General features: G+C 49.4%; 1 gene segment (V, D, J or C); it reads right to left on the bottom strand.

The window, feature by feature from the left end:
- Window positions 1-6961: 6961 nt before the first annotated feature.
- LOC127566843 (Ig kappa chain V-VI region NQ2-6.1-like) lies at window positions 6962-7725 on the bottom strand. The segment is given in 2 exon segments: window positions 6962-7353; window positions 7674-7725. Coding segments are annotated over 2 exon segments (444 nt in total).
- Window positions 7726-18487: the final 10762 nt, after the last annotated feature.

The following is an 18487-nucleotide window of genomic DNA, read 5'->3' as shown; positions in this document are numbered from 1 at the left end:
TCACTGACATCAAATATCTGAAAATGCTGGAAAAACAAGCATTGAGTCAGCCGGCGATCTGCGCAAAAAAAGAGAAAATGTCAGGAACGACGCACAGGGATGGAGATAATTCTCTTCCTCGCCGCCTCTTTGTTTTTTCTAAGAGAAATATTTCTTCCGTTTGACAGCGGAAACACCTGCTCCCTTACCGTATTTCAAATATAATACAGACGCAAATATAATATCCAGGTTACTGCAAGCAATAACCAGCGGGGAGGTTTCAGTTTCATTGCTTATAAATTGCGGATTTGGAGCTCCAGAATTACGACACCTGACACTACCAACATAGAACACTACAGCACTGTACAGGTCCTTTGGCCCACAATGTTGTGCCGACGTGTTATCCTTCTCTCTGATCTATCTAACACTTCCTTCCCACATCGCCCTCCACTTCTCCATCGTTCATGCGTCTATCTAAAAGTGTCTTACATGTCCCGAATGTATCTGTCCTGAACACCTCTTCAGTCAGTGCGTTCCACACACCCACCATTCGCTGTAAAAAACCTGCCCCTGACACCCCCATTATACATTCTTCCAATCAGCTTAAAATTATGTCCCGTCCTGTTAGCCCTTGTCGCCCTGGGAAACAGTCTCTGACTGTCCACTCGAACTTTGCCTCTTGTACTCCTCTATCAAGTCACCTCTCATCCTCCTCTCCAAGGAGAAAAGCTCTACGTCGCTCAACCTATCCTCATAAGACATGCTCTGGAATCCAGGCAACAACCTGGTAAATCTCCTCTGCACTCTTTCTAAATCTTCCACATCCATCCTATAATGAGGCGAGCAGAACTGAACACTTGTCCGTATTATTCCCCATCAGCCGTTTCTCCGACGCAAGAACGTGCAAATGCGGGAAAAAATCCACAGATGAGCCGGCGATCTCTGGAAAAAGAATCAGCCATCGTGTCCAACCTCAGCGACCTCACGCACAGGGAGAAGGATGGAGATAATTCTCTTCCCCGCCGCCTCTTTTGTTTCACAGCCTCGGTCATCGCACTGACCGAGAGCCCCGCCCCTTCCGTTTGAGTGACAGGTGCGTCCCTACTTTCCCCACACGTCTCAGAGCGCAGGGCACCTGTCCTCCTCTTGACAGTCAAGCCCTTCCTTAGTGTTGGGGGTTTTTGTTGAGCTCACTCATCTGTTCGTTTGGCTGTGTAGACTCCAGGCGCAGAAATAGCGAGCCGAGTGATCTGCAGACAGATGGCTGGCGGTCAGCTTGAACTGGTTGTCCAGTCTCTTGCCAGTCAACCCGTCCGGCGTTTTCTCTGGATCGACGTGATTGTCGGTCCCAGAGTAAATGAGGAACTGAGGTTCCTTCCCCGGGTATTGTCTGTACCAGTACATGGGGTGGCTGCTACCCCCTCCTTCGGCAGTACACTGCAGCTCCATCCCGTCGCCGGGCATTGCGCAATGTGCGAGCGGAGTCTGGAGGACGGTCACTGAGCCCGCACCTGTGGGAAGAGGGAGGGGGGAGTGGAACAAAACATGACGGAATCGGCGTTGGGTGACCGTCCTCCGGGTGAGCGAGGAGAGAGCTGAAGGAGGGGAAGGGGAGAGAGGTGAAGACAGAGGGGGAAACATCAAACGAGGGAGAGGGTCGGAGGCGAAATGGGTCAGTGTCTGTCGGAATTCCCTTGGTTGGGGAACATGAGAAGGAAAATATACCGGAGCAAACGACCTGTAGGAGATGGTGGAGATAGAGAGAGGGGGGAGAGAGAGAGAGAGAGAGAGAGAGAGAGAGAGAGAGAGAGAGAGAGAGAGAGAGAGAGAGAGAGAGAGAAGGGCAACTACGACATTTTATAAAACCCACTTACAACTGAACAAGAGCGTGATCCCCAGTAAGAGAAACAACTTGCTTTGAAACATTCTCACTTGATAGGAGGTCGAGTGGCGGAGGGATCAGCGGACAGGTTCGCTCCTCACCGATGATTGGGAGATATATCGGAGATCAGCCGCGCCCCTTCTCCCGAGTTAACCAATCCGAATCCACGTGGTAATCGGCGCGGTTCCTTCCGCCGCACCCTGAACGTTTAAACCCCTCTGTATCGGATCTGCCTCCACGCCCACCCTTGGGAGCACATTTCAGGCACCCACAGCTCTGTGTAAAAATACTTGCCCAGCACATCTCCTCTGAACTCCCCCCCCCCCCCCACGCACCTTAAATGTATGCCCTCTTGTGTTAAATGTTTCGACAGTGAGGGAAAGATACCGGCTGTCTACTCTAGCCGTGCCTCTCGTAATCTTTCAAACCTCCATAGCGCTTGGCCGATATCCCTCTAAATGCCTGTGCGTCACCCGCCTGTCCACATAATTGTTAAATGCACCTGCCTGCACCGCTGCACTGGCAGCATCACTACAGGGAAATGGACTGTCGGCGGATCGGTCGGGAACCTTCACCTCGACTGGACAGGAAGAGGGGAGATAGTCAACATAATAAGGTGTGGATACAAGGACGTGTCGCAGGTGGATCCAGGTGAGGGGAGTGATGGGCAGGTGAGAGAGGAAGGAAAGTTGGAACGATGTAAGAAGCTGGCAGGTGATCGGTGATAGTGATAAAGGGACGAAGAAGATGGAACCTGATAGGAGAGTGGGCCGTGGCAAAAAGACAAAAGATCTTTATTAGTCACATGAACATCGAAACACACTGAATGACAACCTTTTGCGTCGTGTTCTAGGAGCAGCCCGCAAGTGTCGCCACGCTTCAGGCGCTGACGCAGCATGCCCGAATCTTCCTAGCACGTATGTGTCTGGAATGTGGGAGGCAACCGCAGCATCCGGAGGAAATCTGTGGGGATTTCTATCTTTCATGTGTCTATCTACAAGTCTCTTAAATGTCCCGAATGTATCTGCCCCCACCACCTCTCCAGGCAGTGCGTTCCACGCTCCCACCACTCTCTGTATGAAGAACTTACCTGACATCCCCTTATATTTCCTCAAGTCACCTTAAAATTATGTCGCCTCGTGTTACCCATTGTCGACCTTGGAATAAGTCTCTGACTGTCCACTCGATCTGTGCCTCTTGTACGCCTCTATCAAGTCACCTCTCGTCCTCCTCTCCAAAGAGAAAAGCACTACCTCACTCAACCTATCCTCATAAGGCATGCTCTCCAATCCAGGCAACAACCTGGTAAATCTTCTCTGCAACGTTTCTAAACCTTCCACATCCTTTCTATAATGATGCGACCAGAACTGAAGACTTGTCCGTATTATTCCCCACCCGCCGTTTCTCGGCCTCCAGAATGTGAAAATGCGGGAAGAAATCCACAAATCAGCCGGCGATCTCCGATGAGAGAATCAGCCATCGTGTCCGGCTTCAGCGAGCTCACGCACAGGGAGAAGGATGGGGATAATTCTCTTCCCCGCCGCCACTTATGTTTCACAGCCTCGGTCTTCGCACTGACCGAGAGCCCCGCCCCTTCCGCTTGAGTGACATGTGCGCCCCTACGTTCCCCGCGCGTCTCAGAGCGCAGGGCCCCTGTCATCCTCTTGACAGTCAAGCCTTTCCTCAGTGTTGGTAGTTTTTGTTGAGCTCCCCCATCTGTTCGCGTGGCTGTGTAGACTCCAGGCGCAGAAATAGCGAGCCGAGTGATTTGCAGTCAGGTGGCTGGCGGTCAGCTTGAACTGGTTGTCCTTTCTCTTGCCAGTTAACCCGTCCGGCGTTTCCTCCGGATCCGCGTGATTGTTGCTCATCGAGTAAATGAGGAACTGAGGTTCCTTCCACGGGTATTGTCTGTACCAGTACATGTAATTAGTTTCATCTCCTCCTTCGGCGGTACACTGGAACAACATCCCGTCTTTGGGCACTGCGGAAAATGCGAGCGGAGTCTGGAGGACGGTCACCGAGACCGCACCTGTGGGAAGAAGGAGGGCGAAGTGGAAATGAAACGGGATGGAATCGGTGTTGGGCGACTGGCCTCCGGTTGAGGAAGCAGAGAGTTGAAGGAGGGGAAGTGGAGAGAGAAGGGAAGGCGGAGATAGAGGGGGAGGCATCCATTGGGGGGGGGGGAGGGACGTAGGTAAAATGGGTCAGTGTCCGTCGGAATTCCCTTGAGTGGGGGGACATGGGAAGGAACATAGTCCCGAGCAAACGACCGGAAGGCGATGGAGGAGAGAGTGAGAGAAAGAGAGAGAGAGCGAGAGAGCGAGAGAGAGAGAGAGACAGAGGAGAGAGAGAGAGAGAGAGCGAGAGAGCGAGTGAGAGAGAGAGACAGAGGAGAGAGAGAGAGAAAATGTGAAAGGAAGGTAAGATATTTAATAAAACCCACTTACAACTGAACCACAGCGTGATGACCAGTAAGAGAAACATTTTCCTTTGAACCATTCTCACTTGATAGGAGGTCGAGTGGCGGAGGGAGCAGCGGACAGGTTCGCTCCTCACCGATGGTTGGGAGATATATCGAAGATCAGCCACGCCCCTTCTCCAGAGTTAACCAATCCGAATCGACGTGGTAATCTGCGTGATTCATTCCGCCGCACCCTGAACGTTTAAATCCCTCTGTATCGTATCTGCCTCCACCCCCACCCTTGGCAGCACATTCCAGGCACCCACCGCTCTATGTGTAAAAATACTTGCCCCGCACATGTCCTCTGAACTTTCCCACTTTCACCTTAAATGCATGCCGTCTACTGTTAACTGTTTCGACCGTGGGGGAAAAGGTACCGGCTGTCTACTCTGTCTGTGTCTCTTGTTATATTTCAAACCTCCATAGCGCTTGGCCGATATCCCTGTAAACTCCTGTGCTTTACACGCCTGTCCACAATCTTGTTAAATGCACCTGTCTGCACCGCTTCCTCTGGCAGCATCAGCACAGGGAAATGGACTGTCGGCGGTTCGGCTCGGGTCTCTGCACCTGGTCTGGACAGGAAGAGGGGAGATAGTCAACGTAAGAAGGTGGGGATACAAGGACGTGCGGCAGGTGGATCCAGGTGAGGGGAGTGATGGGCAGGTGAGGGAGGGAGGAGAGACGGAACGATGTCAGAAACCGGCAGGTGATCTGTGGAACTGACAAAGGGTTGAGGAGGATGGAACTTGATAGGACAGTGGGCCGTGGAGAAAAGAGATAAGATCTTTATTAGTCACATGTACATCGAAACACACTGTGAAATGCATATTTTTACGTAGAGTGTTCTGACGGGCTGCGGGTTGGTGTCGCCAAGCTTCCGGCGCCAACATAGCATGGCTACAACTTCCTAACCCGTACGTCTTTGGAATGTGGGAGGAAACCGGAGCACCCGGAGGAAACCAATGGGAAAAACGTACAATCTCCTTACGGAAAGTGGTGGGAATTGAACCCGGAACTATGGCGCTGCAATAGCGTTCCGATAACAGCCGCACTGCCGTGAACTGATAACGTGAGATTTCGCCGCAAGATCCCTCTGTATTACAACGCTCCAGAAATTTGCTGTCCTGCCTTCCTCTTGCATTGAACTTCCCAAAAATGCAGCAGGACCCTCTTAGAAATTTAGAAACATAGAAAAACCTGGAGCGCAATTCAGGCCCTTCGGCCCACAAAGTCGCGCCGATATGTCCCTACCTGAGAAATAACTAGGCTTATCCACAGCACTTTATTTTTATTAGCTCCATGTACCTATCCAAAAGTCTCTTAAAAGACCCTATCGTATTCTCCTCCATGGCCGTTGTCGCAGCCCATTCCACGCACTCACCACTCTCTGAGTAAAAAACTTACCCCTGATATCTCCTCTGCACCTACTCCCTAGCACCCTCAACCTGTGTCCCCTTTGTGGCCACCAATTCAGCCCTGGGAAAAAGCCTCTGACTATCCACTTGTCCGTCTTAGACTCCATCTGCCAATTCTCTGACATCCAAAAACCTGAAAATGCTGGAAAAATATCAGCGAGTCAGCCGGCGATCTGCGGAATGAAGAGTAAAAGCCTAGGACTTGACGCACAGGGAGAAGGATGAAGATAATTCTCTTCCCCGCCGCCTCTTTGCTGCTTCGAAGAGAAATATTTCTTCCGCATGACAGCTGAAATACCTGCTCCCTTGTTGCTAGTGAAATATAACACAGACAGAAATATAACATCGATTTTACTGAAAGTGATAACCAGCGGCGATGTTCCAGCTTCATTGCTTATAAATTGCGGAATTTGATCACCCGAATTGCGACACCTCAGACTAAGGACATATAACATTGCAGTACTGTACAGGCCCTTCTGTCCACAGTTGTGCCGACACGCTATCCTGCTCTACGAACTATCTAACCCTTCCCTTCCACATCGCCTTCCATTCCTCTTATCATTCACGTGTCTATGTAAGAGTCTCTTAAATGTCCCTAATGTATCTGCCCCCACAACCTTTGCCGGCAGGGCTCTCCACACTCCCACCACTCTCTGTGTAAAAAGCCTACCCATGACATCCCCCTTATACCTTCCTCCAATCACCTTAAATTTATGTCCCCTCGTGGTAGCCATTGTCGCCCTGGGGAGATGTCTCCGACTGTCCACTCGTTCTATACGTCTTGTAAACCTCAACCAAATCACCTCTCATCCTCCTCCTCTCCAAAGAGAAAAGCCCCAGCTCGCTCAACCTATCCTCATAAGACATGCTCTCCAATCCAGGCAGCATCCTGGTAAATCTCCTCTGCACCCTCTCTAAAGCTGCCACATCCTTCCTATAATGAGGCGACCAGAACTGAACACTTGTCCGGATTATTCCCCACCTGCCGTTTCTCCTCCTCCAGAACGTGAAAACGCGGGAAAAGTTCCACTAATCAGGCGGCGGTCTCCGGAAAGAGAATCAGCCATCGTGCCCGGCGTCAGCGACCTCACGCACAGGGAGAAGGATGGGGAGAATTCTCTTCCCCGCCGCCTCTTTGGTTTCACAGCCTCGGTCTTGGCTCTGACCGAAAGCCCAGCCCCTTCCGTTTGAGTGACAAGTGCTCCCCTACTTTCCCCACACGTCTCAGAGCGCAGGGCACCTGTCCTCCTCTTGACAGTCAAGCCCTTCCTCAGTGTTGGGGGTTTTTGTTGAGCTCCCCCATCTGTTCGCGTGGCTGTGTAGACTCCAGGCGCAGAAATAGCGAGCCGAGTGATTTGCAGTCAGGTGACTGGCGGTCAGCTTGAACTGGTTGCCCTGTCTCTTGGCAGTTAACCCGTCCGGCGTTTCCTTCTGATCCACGAGATTGTTGTTCGCAGAGTTAATGAGTATCTGAGGTTCCTTCCCCGGGTATTGTCTGTACCAGTACATGTAATCAGTGTTACCCCCTCCATCGGCGGTACACTGCAGCTCCATCCCGTCGCCGGGCACTGCGGAAAATGCGAGCGGAGTCTGGAGGACGGTCACCGAGCCCGCACCTGTGGGAAGAGGCGGGGGAAGTGAAATAAAACCGGAGGGAATGGGTGGTGGACGACCGGCTTCCGTGTGAGGGAGCAGAGAGCTGAAGGAGTGGACGGGGAGAGAGAAGAGGAGGCGCAGATAGAGGCGGAGACATCCACTGAGGGAGAGGGAAGGAGGTGAAATGGGTCAGGTTCTGTCGGAATTCCCTTGGGTGGGGGAACATGGGAAGGAGGTATTCCAGAAAAAGTACCGGATGAAGATGGGAGAGAGAGAGAGAGCGAGAGGGAGGAAGAGAGAGCGAGAGGGGAAAGTAAGATATTTAATAAAACCCACTTACAACTGATCCAGAGCGTGATCCCCAGTAAGAGAAACATCTTCCTTTGAACCATTCTCACTTAATAGGAGGTCGAGTGGCGGAGCAGCGGACAGGTTCGCTCCTCACCGATGGTTGGGAGATGTATCCATCAGCCACTCCCCTTCTCCCGAGTTAACCAATCCACATCGACGTGGTAATCAGCGTGGTTCCGTCCGACGCAGCATGAAAATTTAAACGCTTCTATCGTATCTGCCTGCAACCCCACCCCCGGTAGCACATTCCAGGCACTCACAGCGCTCTGTGTAAAACAAACTTGCCCCGCACATCTCCTTTGAATTTACCGCCTCTTACCTTCAACGCACGCCCTCTGGTATTAGACTTTTCCACCCGGTGGGGGGGGGGGGGGGTGGAGGGTGTGGAGAATGATACTGGCTGTCTACTCTATCTGTGCCTCTCGTAATCTCCCCTCAGCCTCCTCTGCTCCAGAAAAAATAGACAAGTTTGTCCAACCTCACGCCCTCTAATCCCGACAGCGTCCCGGTGAACCTCTTCTGCACGCTCTCCGAAGTCCCTGCACCCTCCCTGTACCAGGGCGACCAGAGGGTTATCTAAAGCTGCAGCCCAGCCACCCCATCTTTGTACGCGACTGAGGAAGGTATGTTCCGTACGGGGCGAGCAGAATTGCAGAAGATACTCGGTGCAACCGAACCAAATTTTTATATTGCTTCATCATCGGAGAGAGACATGGAGTGCCGCATGAGATGACAGAGAAAGGGGTGGGTGTAGGATTAATTTATACGTTTACGATTAAGGACAGATGTTGGGGAATTCAGAGATGAACCCTCGTTAAATTACGGAGAGGGAGCGAGAGAGAGAGGGTGAATCAAGAGATAACTCCTCGTTATATGACACAGAGAGGAAGAGGGAGAGACGGGGAGAGAAGACGGAGAATTAAAAGAATTCCTCGTTGAACGACAGAGAGACAGAGATATAGATCAAGAGAATTCCTCGTTGAACGACAGACAGAGATAGATCTAGATCAAGAGACAATTCCTCGTTTACCAACATAGAGAGAGATAGGGAGATATAGATCGAAATAATTCCTCGTTGAACGACAGAGAGAGCAATAGATCAAGAGACAATCCCTCTGTAAATGAGAGAAATATAGAGAGATATAGATCAAGAGATAATACCTCGTTGAACGACAGACAGAGAGAGCGAGATAGATCACGAGACAATTCCTCGTTTAACAACAGAGAGAGAGAGAGGGAGAGAGAGAGGGATGAAGAGATATAGATCGTAATAATTCCTCAATGAACAGACAGAGGGATAGATATAGGTCAAGAGATAATTCCTCACTGACGGGCACGTAACTCGATGAAAAAGTCCACGATGCGTCTGACCGAGCCACGCTGATTACCCCGTCGATTCTGATTGGTTAACTCGGCAGAAAGGGCGTGGCTGATCTCCGATATATCTCCCAACCATCGGTGAGGAGCGAACCTGTCCGCTGCTCCTTCCGCCACTCGACCTCCTAACAAGTCAGAATGGTTCAAAGGAATATGTTTCAATTACTGGGGATCACGCTCTGGTTCAGTTGTGAGTGGGTTTTATTAAATACCTTACTTTCCCCTAATACTCTCACTCTCTCTCTCACTCTCTCTCTCTCTCTGTCTCTCTCTGTCTATCTCTCTGTCTCGCTCTCTGTCTCGCTCTCTGTCTCTCTCTGTCTCTGTCTGTCTGTCTCTGTCTCTGTCTCTCTCTCTCTCTCTCTCTCATACTCATCTCCTTCCGGTCGTTTGCTCGGGACTACTTTCCTGCCATGTTCCCCCACCAAAGGGAATTCCTTCAGACACCGTCCTATTTCACCTCCGTCCCTCTCCCTCGGTGGATGTCTCCCCCTCTATCTCCGCCTTCCCTTCTCTCTCCCCTTCCCCTCCTTCAACTCTCGGCCTCCCTCACCCGGAGTCGGGTCTCTCACCACCCTCCTGTTTTATTTCCACACCCCCCTCCCTCTGCCCACAGGTGCGGGCTCGGTGACCGTCCTCCAGACTCCGCTCGCATTTTCCGCAGTTCCCGGCGACGGGATGGAGCTGCAGTGTACCGCTGAAGGAGGGGGTAGCTCTCACTCCATGTACTGGTACAGACAATACCCGGGGAAGGGACCTCAGATCCTCATTTACTCGACGTACAACAATCACATGGAACCGAAGGAAACGCCGGACGGGTTAACTGGCAAGAGACAGGACAACCAGTTCAAGCTGACCGCCAGCCAGTTGACTGCAAATCACTCGGCTCGCTATTTCTGCGCCTGGAGTCTACACAGCCACGCGATCGGATGGGGAAGCTCAACAAAAACCCCAGCATTGAGGAAGGGCGTGACTCTCAAGAATACGACAGCTGCCTTGCGCTCTGATACGCCTGGGGAACGTAGTGGGCGCACCTGTCACTCAGACGGAGCGGGCGAGGATTTTGGTCAGAGGACCGAGGTTGTGGAACAAAGAAGCGGCGGGCTTTTCTCTCTCTCTTCCCACCCCTCTCCCCCCACCCCCTCTCTCTCCCCTTCTTTCAAACGAGATATGTGGGCACATGGTATCTCCAGCAACACTCTGGCACCGGACCATTTCATCCCTCTGATTTTTTTCCTTGTGTTTAAAAGCGATTTTGTTTGTTTTTCCGTGAACCGTTGTGAAGACGCCCCAGAATTTGTCCGATGATTGCAATTCACATCTCGGGATGTTTACAGGTGACGCAGTAACCACGCCGTCTGCGCAGCGACAGTGTGTATCACCAGCTGGTAGGATCACTGCTGCCCTCTTCTGGACATTTCAACTTCAGTCCTTCTCTGCCAGTTCCAGATCCAGCGGCGGAAGGATCAACGAGGCCACATCTGGGAAAGGGATGAGAGGTCAAGACAACGGAGTAATAGTGGGCAATTGAGAATTGAGGATGGGAAAACATAGGACAATATACCGAAAGAACATGCAATAGGTTAAGCTACAATAACGATAGTTGGATAGATTGAAAGAGAGACAGAAAGAAAGAATGAGTGAAAGAGAGACAGAAACAAAGAATAAAAGATAGAAAGACAGAAAGAAACAAAGAAAGAGAGAGAGTAGAGAGATAAATCGACAGAAAGGTAAGGGAAGACGTGCAGACAGGCAGATAGATGGACAGATGGACAGACTGACAGACAGATAGATACATAGCTAGCTAGATAAATAGATAGAAATATACATACACAGAGAGAAATAGTGACAGAGAGATAGATAGAGAAATAGATAGATAGAGATAGGGAAATAGATGGATAGACAGATAGACGGGCAGATACAGTACATAGATAGAGACATAGATAGATAGGTAGAGAAATATAGAAATAGATAGATAGATAGATAGATAGATAGATAGATAGATAGATAGATAGATAGATAGATAGATAGATAGATAGATAGAGACAGATAGATAGATAGATAGAGAAATATATAAATAGATAGATAGATAGATAGATAGATAGATAGATAGATAGATAGAGACAGATAGATAGATAGATAGATAGATAGATAGATAGATAGATAGATAGATAGATAGATAGATAGATAGATAGATAGATAGATAGATAGAGAAATATAGAAATAGATAGATAGATAGATAGGCAGATAGATAGATAGATAGAGAAATATAGAGATAGATAGATAGATAGATAGATAGATAGATAGATAGATAGATAGATAGATAGATAGATAGATAGATAGATAGATAGATAGATAGATAGATAGATAGATAGATAGATAGAGAAATAGATAGATAGATGGATAGATAAATGGATAGGCAGATAGACATTTAGACAGGGAGGTAGATGGATATACAGATAGACATACATGTAAACAGACAAGACATCGATTGATAGATAGACAGATAGGTAGACAGATAGATAGATAGATGGATGATATCGACAGCCAAACAGCCAAACTGATAGACAGGACTAATACCTTCTGAACTTGAACCAATTTCGTCAAACTCATATAGTACAGAGATATGCCCTTGTCCTAATTATGTCCTACTACTTTTCAATGGCTTTCTTAAACTATATCATGTTTAAACTTGGAAAAAATTAGGAGTTGGTACTGTTGATCCTTCGCTTAAATTTGAAGATATTTGGAGTCCATTTCTTCAATATTTTCACATGTAGATCCCCTTTCAATAACTTTCCAACTTGGAGGAACGACAACTTGGACGACATAATTTTGCTCTGTTTCTACTGAGAAATTTTAGCCCAGATATTTTTGTTTTTCTTGTTTTTTGTTGTTTTTTTCCAGAAGTTTTTTTTGTTTAGTTTATATTGTTTATAATTTTTTTATTGATTTGGTGTTTTTTTATTTATATAATAAATCTTCTTATTTCCTTTCTTTTATATTATATTCATTTACTTAGAGATCGTTGGATCTACACATTTTTTTATATTTTATTGTTGTTTATGATTATCTATGCTATGATTGTTATCCTGATCTCTTTGAATCACATGCATAAATATTGATGCTATATATCAATCTGTATTAATTTGAAAACTAATAAAAAGATTGAAAAAGAGATATGCCCTTGTCCTAATTATGTGATTGACAGCCGAGCTACTTCCGCTCCGAGTGAAAGCTCCGCCCCCTTACGACCGTCAGACCCGCCCCCTACTCAACGACAGAGGAAGCACCTGCACTCACATTGATCTGCACTCCCCTTTGTAAAGTTCTTGCTGAGCCTCACTGACGCTCTGGCTCTCTGTGTGAACTCCAAGCGCAGTAATACACGGCCGAGCTGTTCGCCCACAGGCCGGAGAACTTCAGGTTGAATTTGCTGTCATTCGGTCTCTTCGCAGTGAAGCCTTCGACCTCCCCATCTGGGTCAACGTGACCGGTGGTTCTGGAGTAGAACAGGCACTGTGGTTCCTTCCCCACGGCTTGCCTGTACCAGAACATGGTGTCTGTGCTACCCTGCACTACGCAATTAAATTCCACGCTCTTGCCGGGAATTCCGGAGAATGCGGCGGGAGTCTGCTGGATGGTGACAGAGTTGGCATCTGGGAAATGGTCGTAGAGAGGGTTAGAGAGTGAGCTGTCCTAGGACTCGGGGCAGAGGGGCAAATAATTGTGCGTGGAAGCAAACGGAAGTGGAAGGAGTCATCAAAGGAACGCGAGCTATTAGAGAGAGAGGGGCAAGCACGGAAGACCAGACAAGGGTGGGCTTACACCTGGAAATCTATGGTTCAGAAGCTCATACGTGAACCTTGGAGGTAAAAACAATGAGAGAGAAAGGGCGGAGAGAAGCAACATAAGACGTTTGAAAAATATGACTTACAGTGAAAACGAATCGCTAATGCCAGGAGCAGGAGCATCTTTCTCCGAGTGATGTAGGTGCTGAGAACAGAGACAGAATATCTGTCAGGAGGCAAGAACGCTCTTCAGGTATCTTCTGGAGGGATATGGCGGGAGACAACGTGAGTTAAACACGCCCCTTCCTCGTAGGTTAACCAATAGGAATTAAGATCTTGTTGCAATTTCCGTTGCGTACTATTCTCCCTCGATGTCATCCTTTTGCGGCATTTCTCTCTCTTACTGCAGCTCTCTGTCTCCCCCCCCCCACACACACTCTCTCTCTCCCCCACACACTCGCTCTCTGTCTCTATCACACACGCACAAGTCTCTCTCTCACACACACATTGTATCTCTCTTTCACACACGCACACAAATCTCTCTCACACACTGTCTCTCTCTCTCCCTCCAACACACACTCGCTCTCTCTCTCCCTCTCTCTCACACACACACAAACACAGTCTCTCTCTCACACACACTTTATCTGTCTCTCTCACACACACACTCTCACACACGCACACAAATCTCTCTCATACACTGTATCTCTCTCTCCCTCCCAAACACACATACTCTCTCTCACACATTGTATCTCTCTCCCTCCCACACAGAGGCGCACTCTCTCCCTCCCTCCCTCCCTCCTCTCTCTCTCTCTCTTTCTCTCTCTCTCTCTCTCACACACACACACACAGTCTCTCTCTCACACACACTGTATCTCTCTCTCTCTCTCTCTCTTCCCTTCTCTCCCCATTTCTCTCCTAGAAAAATATTTGTAAAAATGGGAGTGTTTTGTCGATGTATTTCTCTCTCTCACTCACACTCTCACTCTCTCTCTCTCCCTTCCCCACTCTCTATCTCTCTCAACAGGGGGAAAGGGGGAGGAAGAGAGAGAGGGGGAGAGATAGAGAGAGAGAGAGGGAGAGAGTGGGACGGAGGAGGGAGAGAGAGAGATGGAGAGGCAGAAAGAGAGACAGAGCGCGGGAGAGAGGGGAGAGATTGAGAGCAGGAAAGAGAGAGAGACCCTCACCCCTCATCCCCCTTTATCCCTCAATGTTTCTGGAACCGGAAGTGTTTTGGAGAATTATCTCTCCATTTCTCCCTCTCTCCCCCCGCCTTTCGCCCTCTCTCTGACTCTCTCTCTCTTTCTGTCTTTCACAACACGCATACTCTCTCACACATGCACACATTATCTTTCCCCAACTCTACCTCTCTCTCTCCCTCTCTCTATATACCTCTCTACCCATCTTGCGCTCTCTCCTCTCTCCCTACTCTCTCTCTCCCACTCTCAATCTCTCTCTCCCGCGCTCTCTGTCTGATGTCTCTCTCCCTCTCTTTCTGCCTATCTCTCTCCTCCCTCCCTCTCTTTCTATAGATCTCTCTCCCTCTCTCTCTTTCCCACTCTCAATCTCTTGCCCCTCTCTCCCGCTACTGGAGTGCCAGCGACCCGGGTTCAATTCCCGCCGCTGTCTGTAAACAGTTTGTACGTTCTCCCCGTGTCTGAGTGGGTTTCCTCCTGGTGCTCCGGTTTCCTCCCACATTCCAAAGACGTACGGGTTAGGAAGTTGTGGGAATGCTATGTTGGCCTCGGAAGCGCGGCGATACCTGCGGGCTGCCCCCAGAACACTCTACGCAAAAAGGTAAATTTCAGTGTGTTTCAATGTACATGTGACTGTAAGACAAGATATCTTATCTATCTTGTCTTATAGGTAAGGTCTTGATGGATAAGTGGGAAATCCACGCAAATGGGATGTGTAAATATGTATCTTGGTCAGCATGGATAAGTATGGCCATATATACATGTGAGAATCTATACATGTGAAAGTCTGTACCTTCAAACCAGAATTGGGATGTCACGTAAGATCTGTGCAAGACCACACTCGTGTGGCGTTCTGATCGCCAAGCCGTAGGAGCTGGAAAGGGGTGGAAAAAAGATTCACAGAAATATTGCCTGGATTGGAGGGAGTATGTTGTGAGGAGCCTCATAACTGTGTGTTTCGATGTACATGTGACTAATAAAGATCATATCTTTATTGCACGATCCACGGTCCTATCAGATTCCACCTTCTTCAGCCCTCTTATGAGATCCACTTATCACCTGCCAGCTTCTTACATCGTTCCCACTCGCTCCCCTCACCTGGATCCACCTGCCGCACTCCATTTTAGCCCCCTCCCCACACATTCTTATGCTGAATATCAACCCTCTTCCTTTCCAGTCCAGATGAAGGGTCTCGACCCCAACCGCCGACACTGCATTGATGCTGCCTGACCCACTGAGTTCCTCTTGCGCCTGGTGTGCTCCACAGCACAAGTGTGCCTTCTAGTGCACCCACGGAGACAGTATAATCCCAGGGGCAATGTTCAGATTAGGAACAGGTTCTCGTTCCTAATCCCCCGCGTGTCTCCAATTTATTTCCTTCTATCGTTCGCTATCTTGTTCTGGGATTGGTGCTGAAAGGAGAGGTGTGACTCGATGAGAGAAGGCCTCTGCACATTGTCACCCGTTCAACGGTGAATTATGTCCGCTTTTCAGAGAGCCTACAAACCTCGGACTGGTTGAATGACCATCTTCTGAAGTCTCTCCCAGCACCTGATGTGCTCCATTATACAAGCGCCCCGTCTGGTGTACCCATGCAGCCAAAAGTCCCGGGGTCAAAGTCAAAGTCAGAGTCGAGTTTATTGTCTTAATCACAAGTCCATTTGTGCACAAGTGCAAGGAAACACTTACTTGCAGCAACATCACAGGCACAGAGCATCAGATAAGCAGCATTCACAAGAAAAATCATAAATTCAACATAAATTATGTTCAATTTCTATAAGAAAAAACACAATTAGAACAAAAAAAACTACGTCCATTCCAGTGCAAAGTGATCAAAGAGGTCCCAGTGTTGCTGTACTGAAGTAGTGATTAGGGTTGTGCCGGTTGGTTCAAGAACCGAATGGTTGAAGGGAAGTCGCTGTTCCTGAACCTGGCGGTGTGTGGACTTCAGGCTTCTGTTCCTCCTGCCCGATGGGAGCTGCGAGAAGATGGAACGGTCCGTATGATGGGGGGATCTTTGATGATGGATGTTGCCTTCTTGAGGCAGATTGTCCTGTAGATACGACCGATGGTGAGGAGGGATGTGCCCGTGATGTATTGGGCAGAGTCCACTACGCTCTGCAGCTTCTTACATTCCTTCGCACTCGAATTTCCGTCTCAGATCGTGATGCAACCAGTTAGGATTCTTTCAACCTGTGGAAGTTTGTTGGACTGTTCAGATCAAGAACAAGTGTTATCTTAATTCTTTCGATCTATCTCCATCATCTCCCCATTACAGGACAGTGGATCCAGAACTGGCTTGCCTGCAAAACACAGAGGGTGGTGGTTGAAGGGACTTCTTTGGGCTGTAGGCCTGTGAGTAGTGGTGTTCCGCAAGGACCTGATTTGGGACCTCTGCTGTTTCTGATGTACATAAATGATCTGGATGAGTATATTGATGGGTGGGTTAGTCAGTTTGCAGACGATACCAAGATTGGTGGAGTTGTGAATAGTGTAGAAGACCGGCGATGGATACAGCGAGATATAGATCAGCTGCAGATGTGGGCAGAGAAATGGCAGATTGAGTTTAACCCGGATAAATATGGGGTGTTTCACCTTGGTAGGACTAATGCCAAGAGGCAGTACACTCTTATCGGCAAGTCGGGAGGTGATTGTGCAGTTGTTCAGGACGTCGGTGAGGCCGCACTTGGAGAACTGGGTTCAGTTCTGGTCGCCCTGCTGCAGGAAAGATGCCATTTAGCCGGAAAGAGCACAGAGGGAGATTTACGAGGATGTTGCCGGGACTCGAGGGACTGAGTTACGGAGAGAGGTCGGGGCAGGTTGAGACTTTATCCCTCGGAGCGTGGTGGTGGGGGGGGGGGTAATCTTATGGAGGTGGATAAAACCACAAAGGGCATCGATAGGGTGAATGCGCACAGTCTTCCCCCCCCCCCCACACAGAGTTGGGGATCAAGAACTAGAGGGCACAGGGTTAAGGTGAGGTGGGGAGAGATTTAATAGGGACCTTCTCCACCCAGAGGGTGGTCCGTACGTGGAACGAGCTGCCAGAGGGAGCGGGTGAGGCAGGTACATTAACAACACTCGGACAGGTCCACGGATGAGAAAGGTTCAGAGGGACAGGGGCCAAACGCGGGGAGATGGGACCGGCTGGGTTGGGGATGAGGATGACAGCCGGCATCTTTCTCCCCCAGGGTGGAAATGTCTAATACCAAGAGGGCATGCATTGAAGGTGTCAGGGAGGAAGTTCAAAGGAGATATGTGGGGCAAGTTTGTTTTACACAGAGAGCTGTCGGTGCCTGGAATGTGCTGCCAGAAGTGGGGGGTGGCGGCAGATACGATAGAGGGGTTTCAGAGGGTTTTTTACAGGCACGGGGATGTGCAGGGAATGGAGGGATGTTGACACTGTCTAGGCAGGAGGGAACAGTTTAGTTAAAATTACTAGTTTAATTATCGATGGGATACGAGGCTGTCAGAGAGACGCCTGAATGTTGCAGTTGTACAGGAAGTGGGGTTATAGGTGGACAGGGCGGTTAAGAAGCCCGCCGAGGAGTGTTGTAGAACAGGAGGACCTCGGGGTACAGGTACATAGACTGATAAATGACAGGAGAGTGTTGTAGAACAGGGGAACCTCAGGGTACAGGTACATAGAGAGACCGGTAAATGACAGGGGAGTGTTGTAGAACAGTGGGACCTCAGGGTTCAGGTACATAGAGAGACTGGTAAATGACAGGGGAGTGTTGTATAACAGTGGGACCTCAGGGTACAGGTACATAGAGAGACTGGTAAATGACGGGGGAGTGTTGTAGAACAGGGGGACCTCGGGATACAGGTACATAGAGAGACTGGTAAATGACAGGGGAGTGTTGTAGAACAGGGGGATCTCGGGGTACAGGTACACAATTCCCTGAAAGAGGGGTCACAGGCAGAGAGGGTGGTGAAGAAGTCATTCGGCACGCTGGCCTTCATAGTTCAGGGCACTGAGTACAGGAGTCGGGAGGTGATGTCGCTGTTGTACAGGACGTCGGTGAGTCCGCACTTGGAAACTGCGTTCAGTTCTGGCCGCCCTGCTGTGGGGAAGATGCCGTCGAGCTGGGAAAGAGGCGCAGAGGGAGATTCCCGAGGATGTTGCCGGGACTCGAGGGACTGAGTTACTGGGAGAGGTCGGGCAGGTTGGTACTTTATCCCTTGGAGCGTGAGAGGGGTGACCTTATAGAGGTGTATAAAACCACGAGGGGCATCGATATGGTGAATGCCCACAGTCCCTTCCCTCCCAAGCTTGGGAAATCAAGAACTAGAGGGCACAGGTTTAAGGGGAGAAGGGGGAAAGATTTAAAGGGGATCCTTATATTTAACGGATTGACAACCTGGAGACCAAAGTCCACTGATCGACAGCGCCGCCTCTCGTTTCTTGTTTGAATACCCGCTCTCTTCTAGTCTAAAGT

Source organism: Pristis pectinata, chromosome 46, assembly GCF_009764475.1.
Source record: "Pristis pectinata isolate sPriPec2 chromosome 46, sPriPec2.1.pri, whole genome shotgun sequence".
Taxonomy (NCBI): domain Eukaryota; kingdom Metazoa; phylum Chordata; class Chondrichthyes; order Rhinopristiformes; family Pristidae; genus Pristis; species Pristis pectinata.
This window is presented reverse-complemented; position numbering and strand designations above follow the sequence as displayed.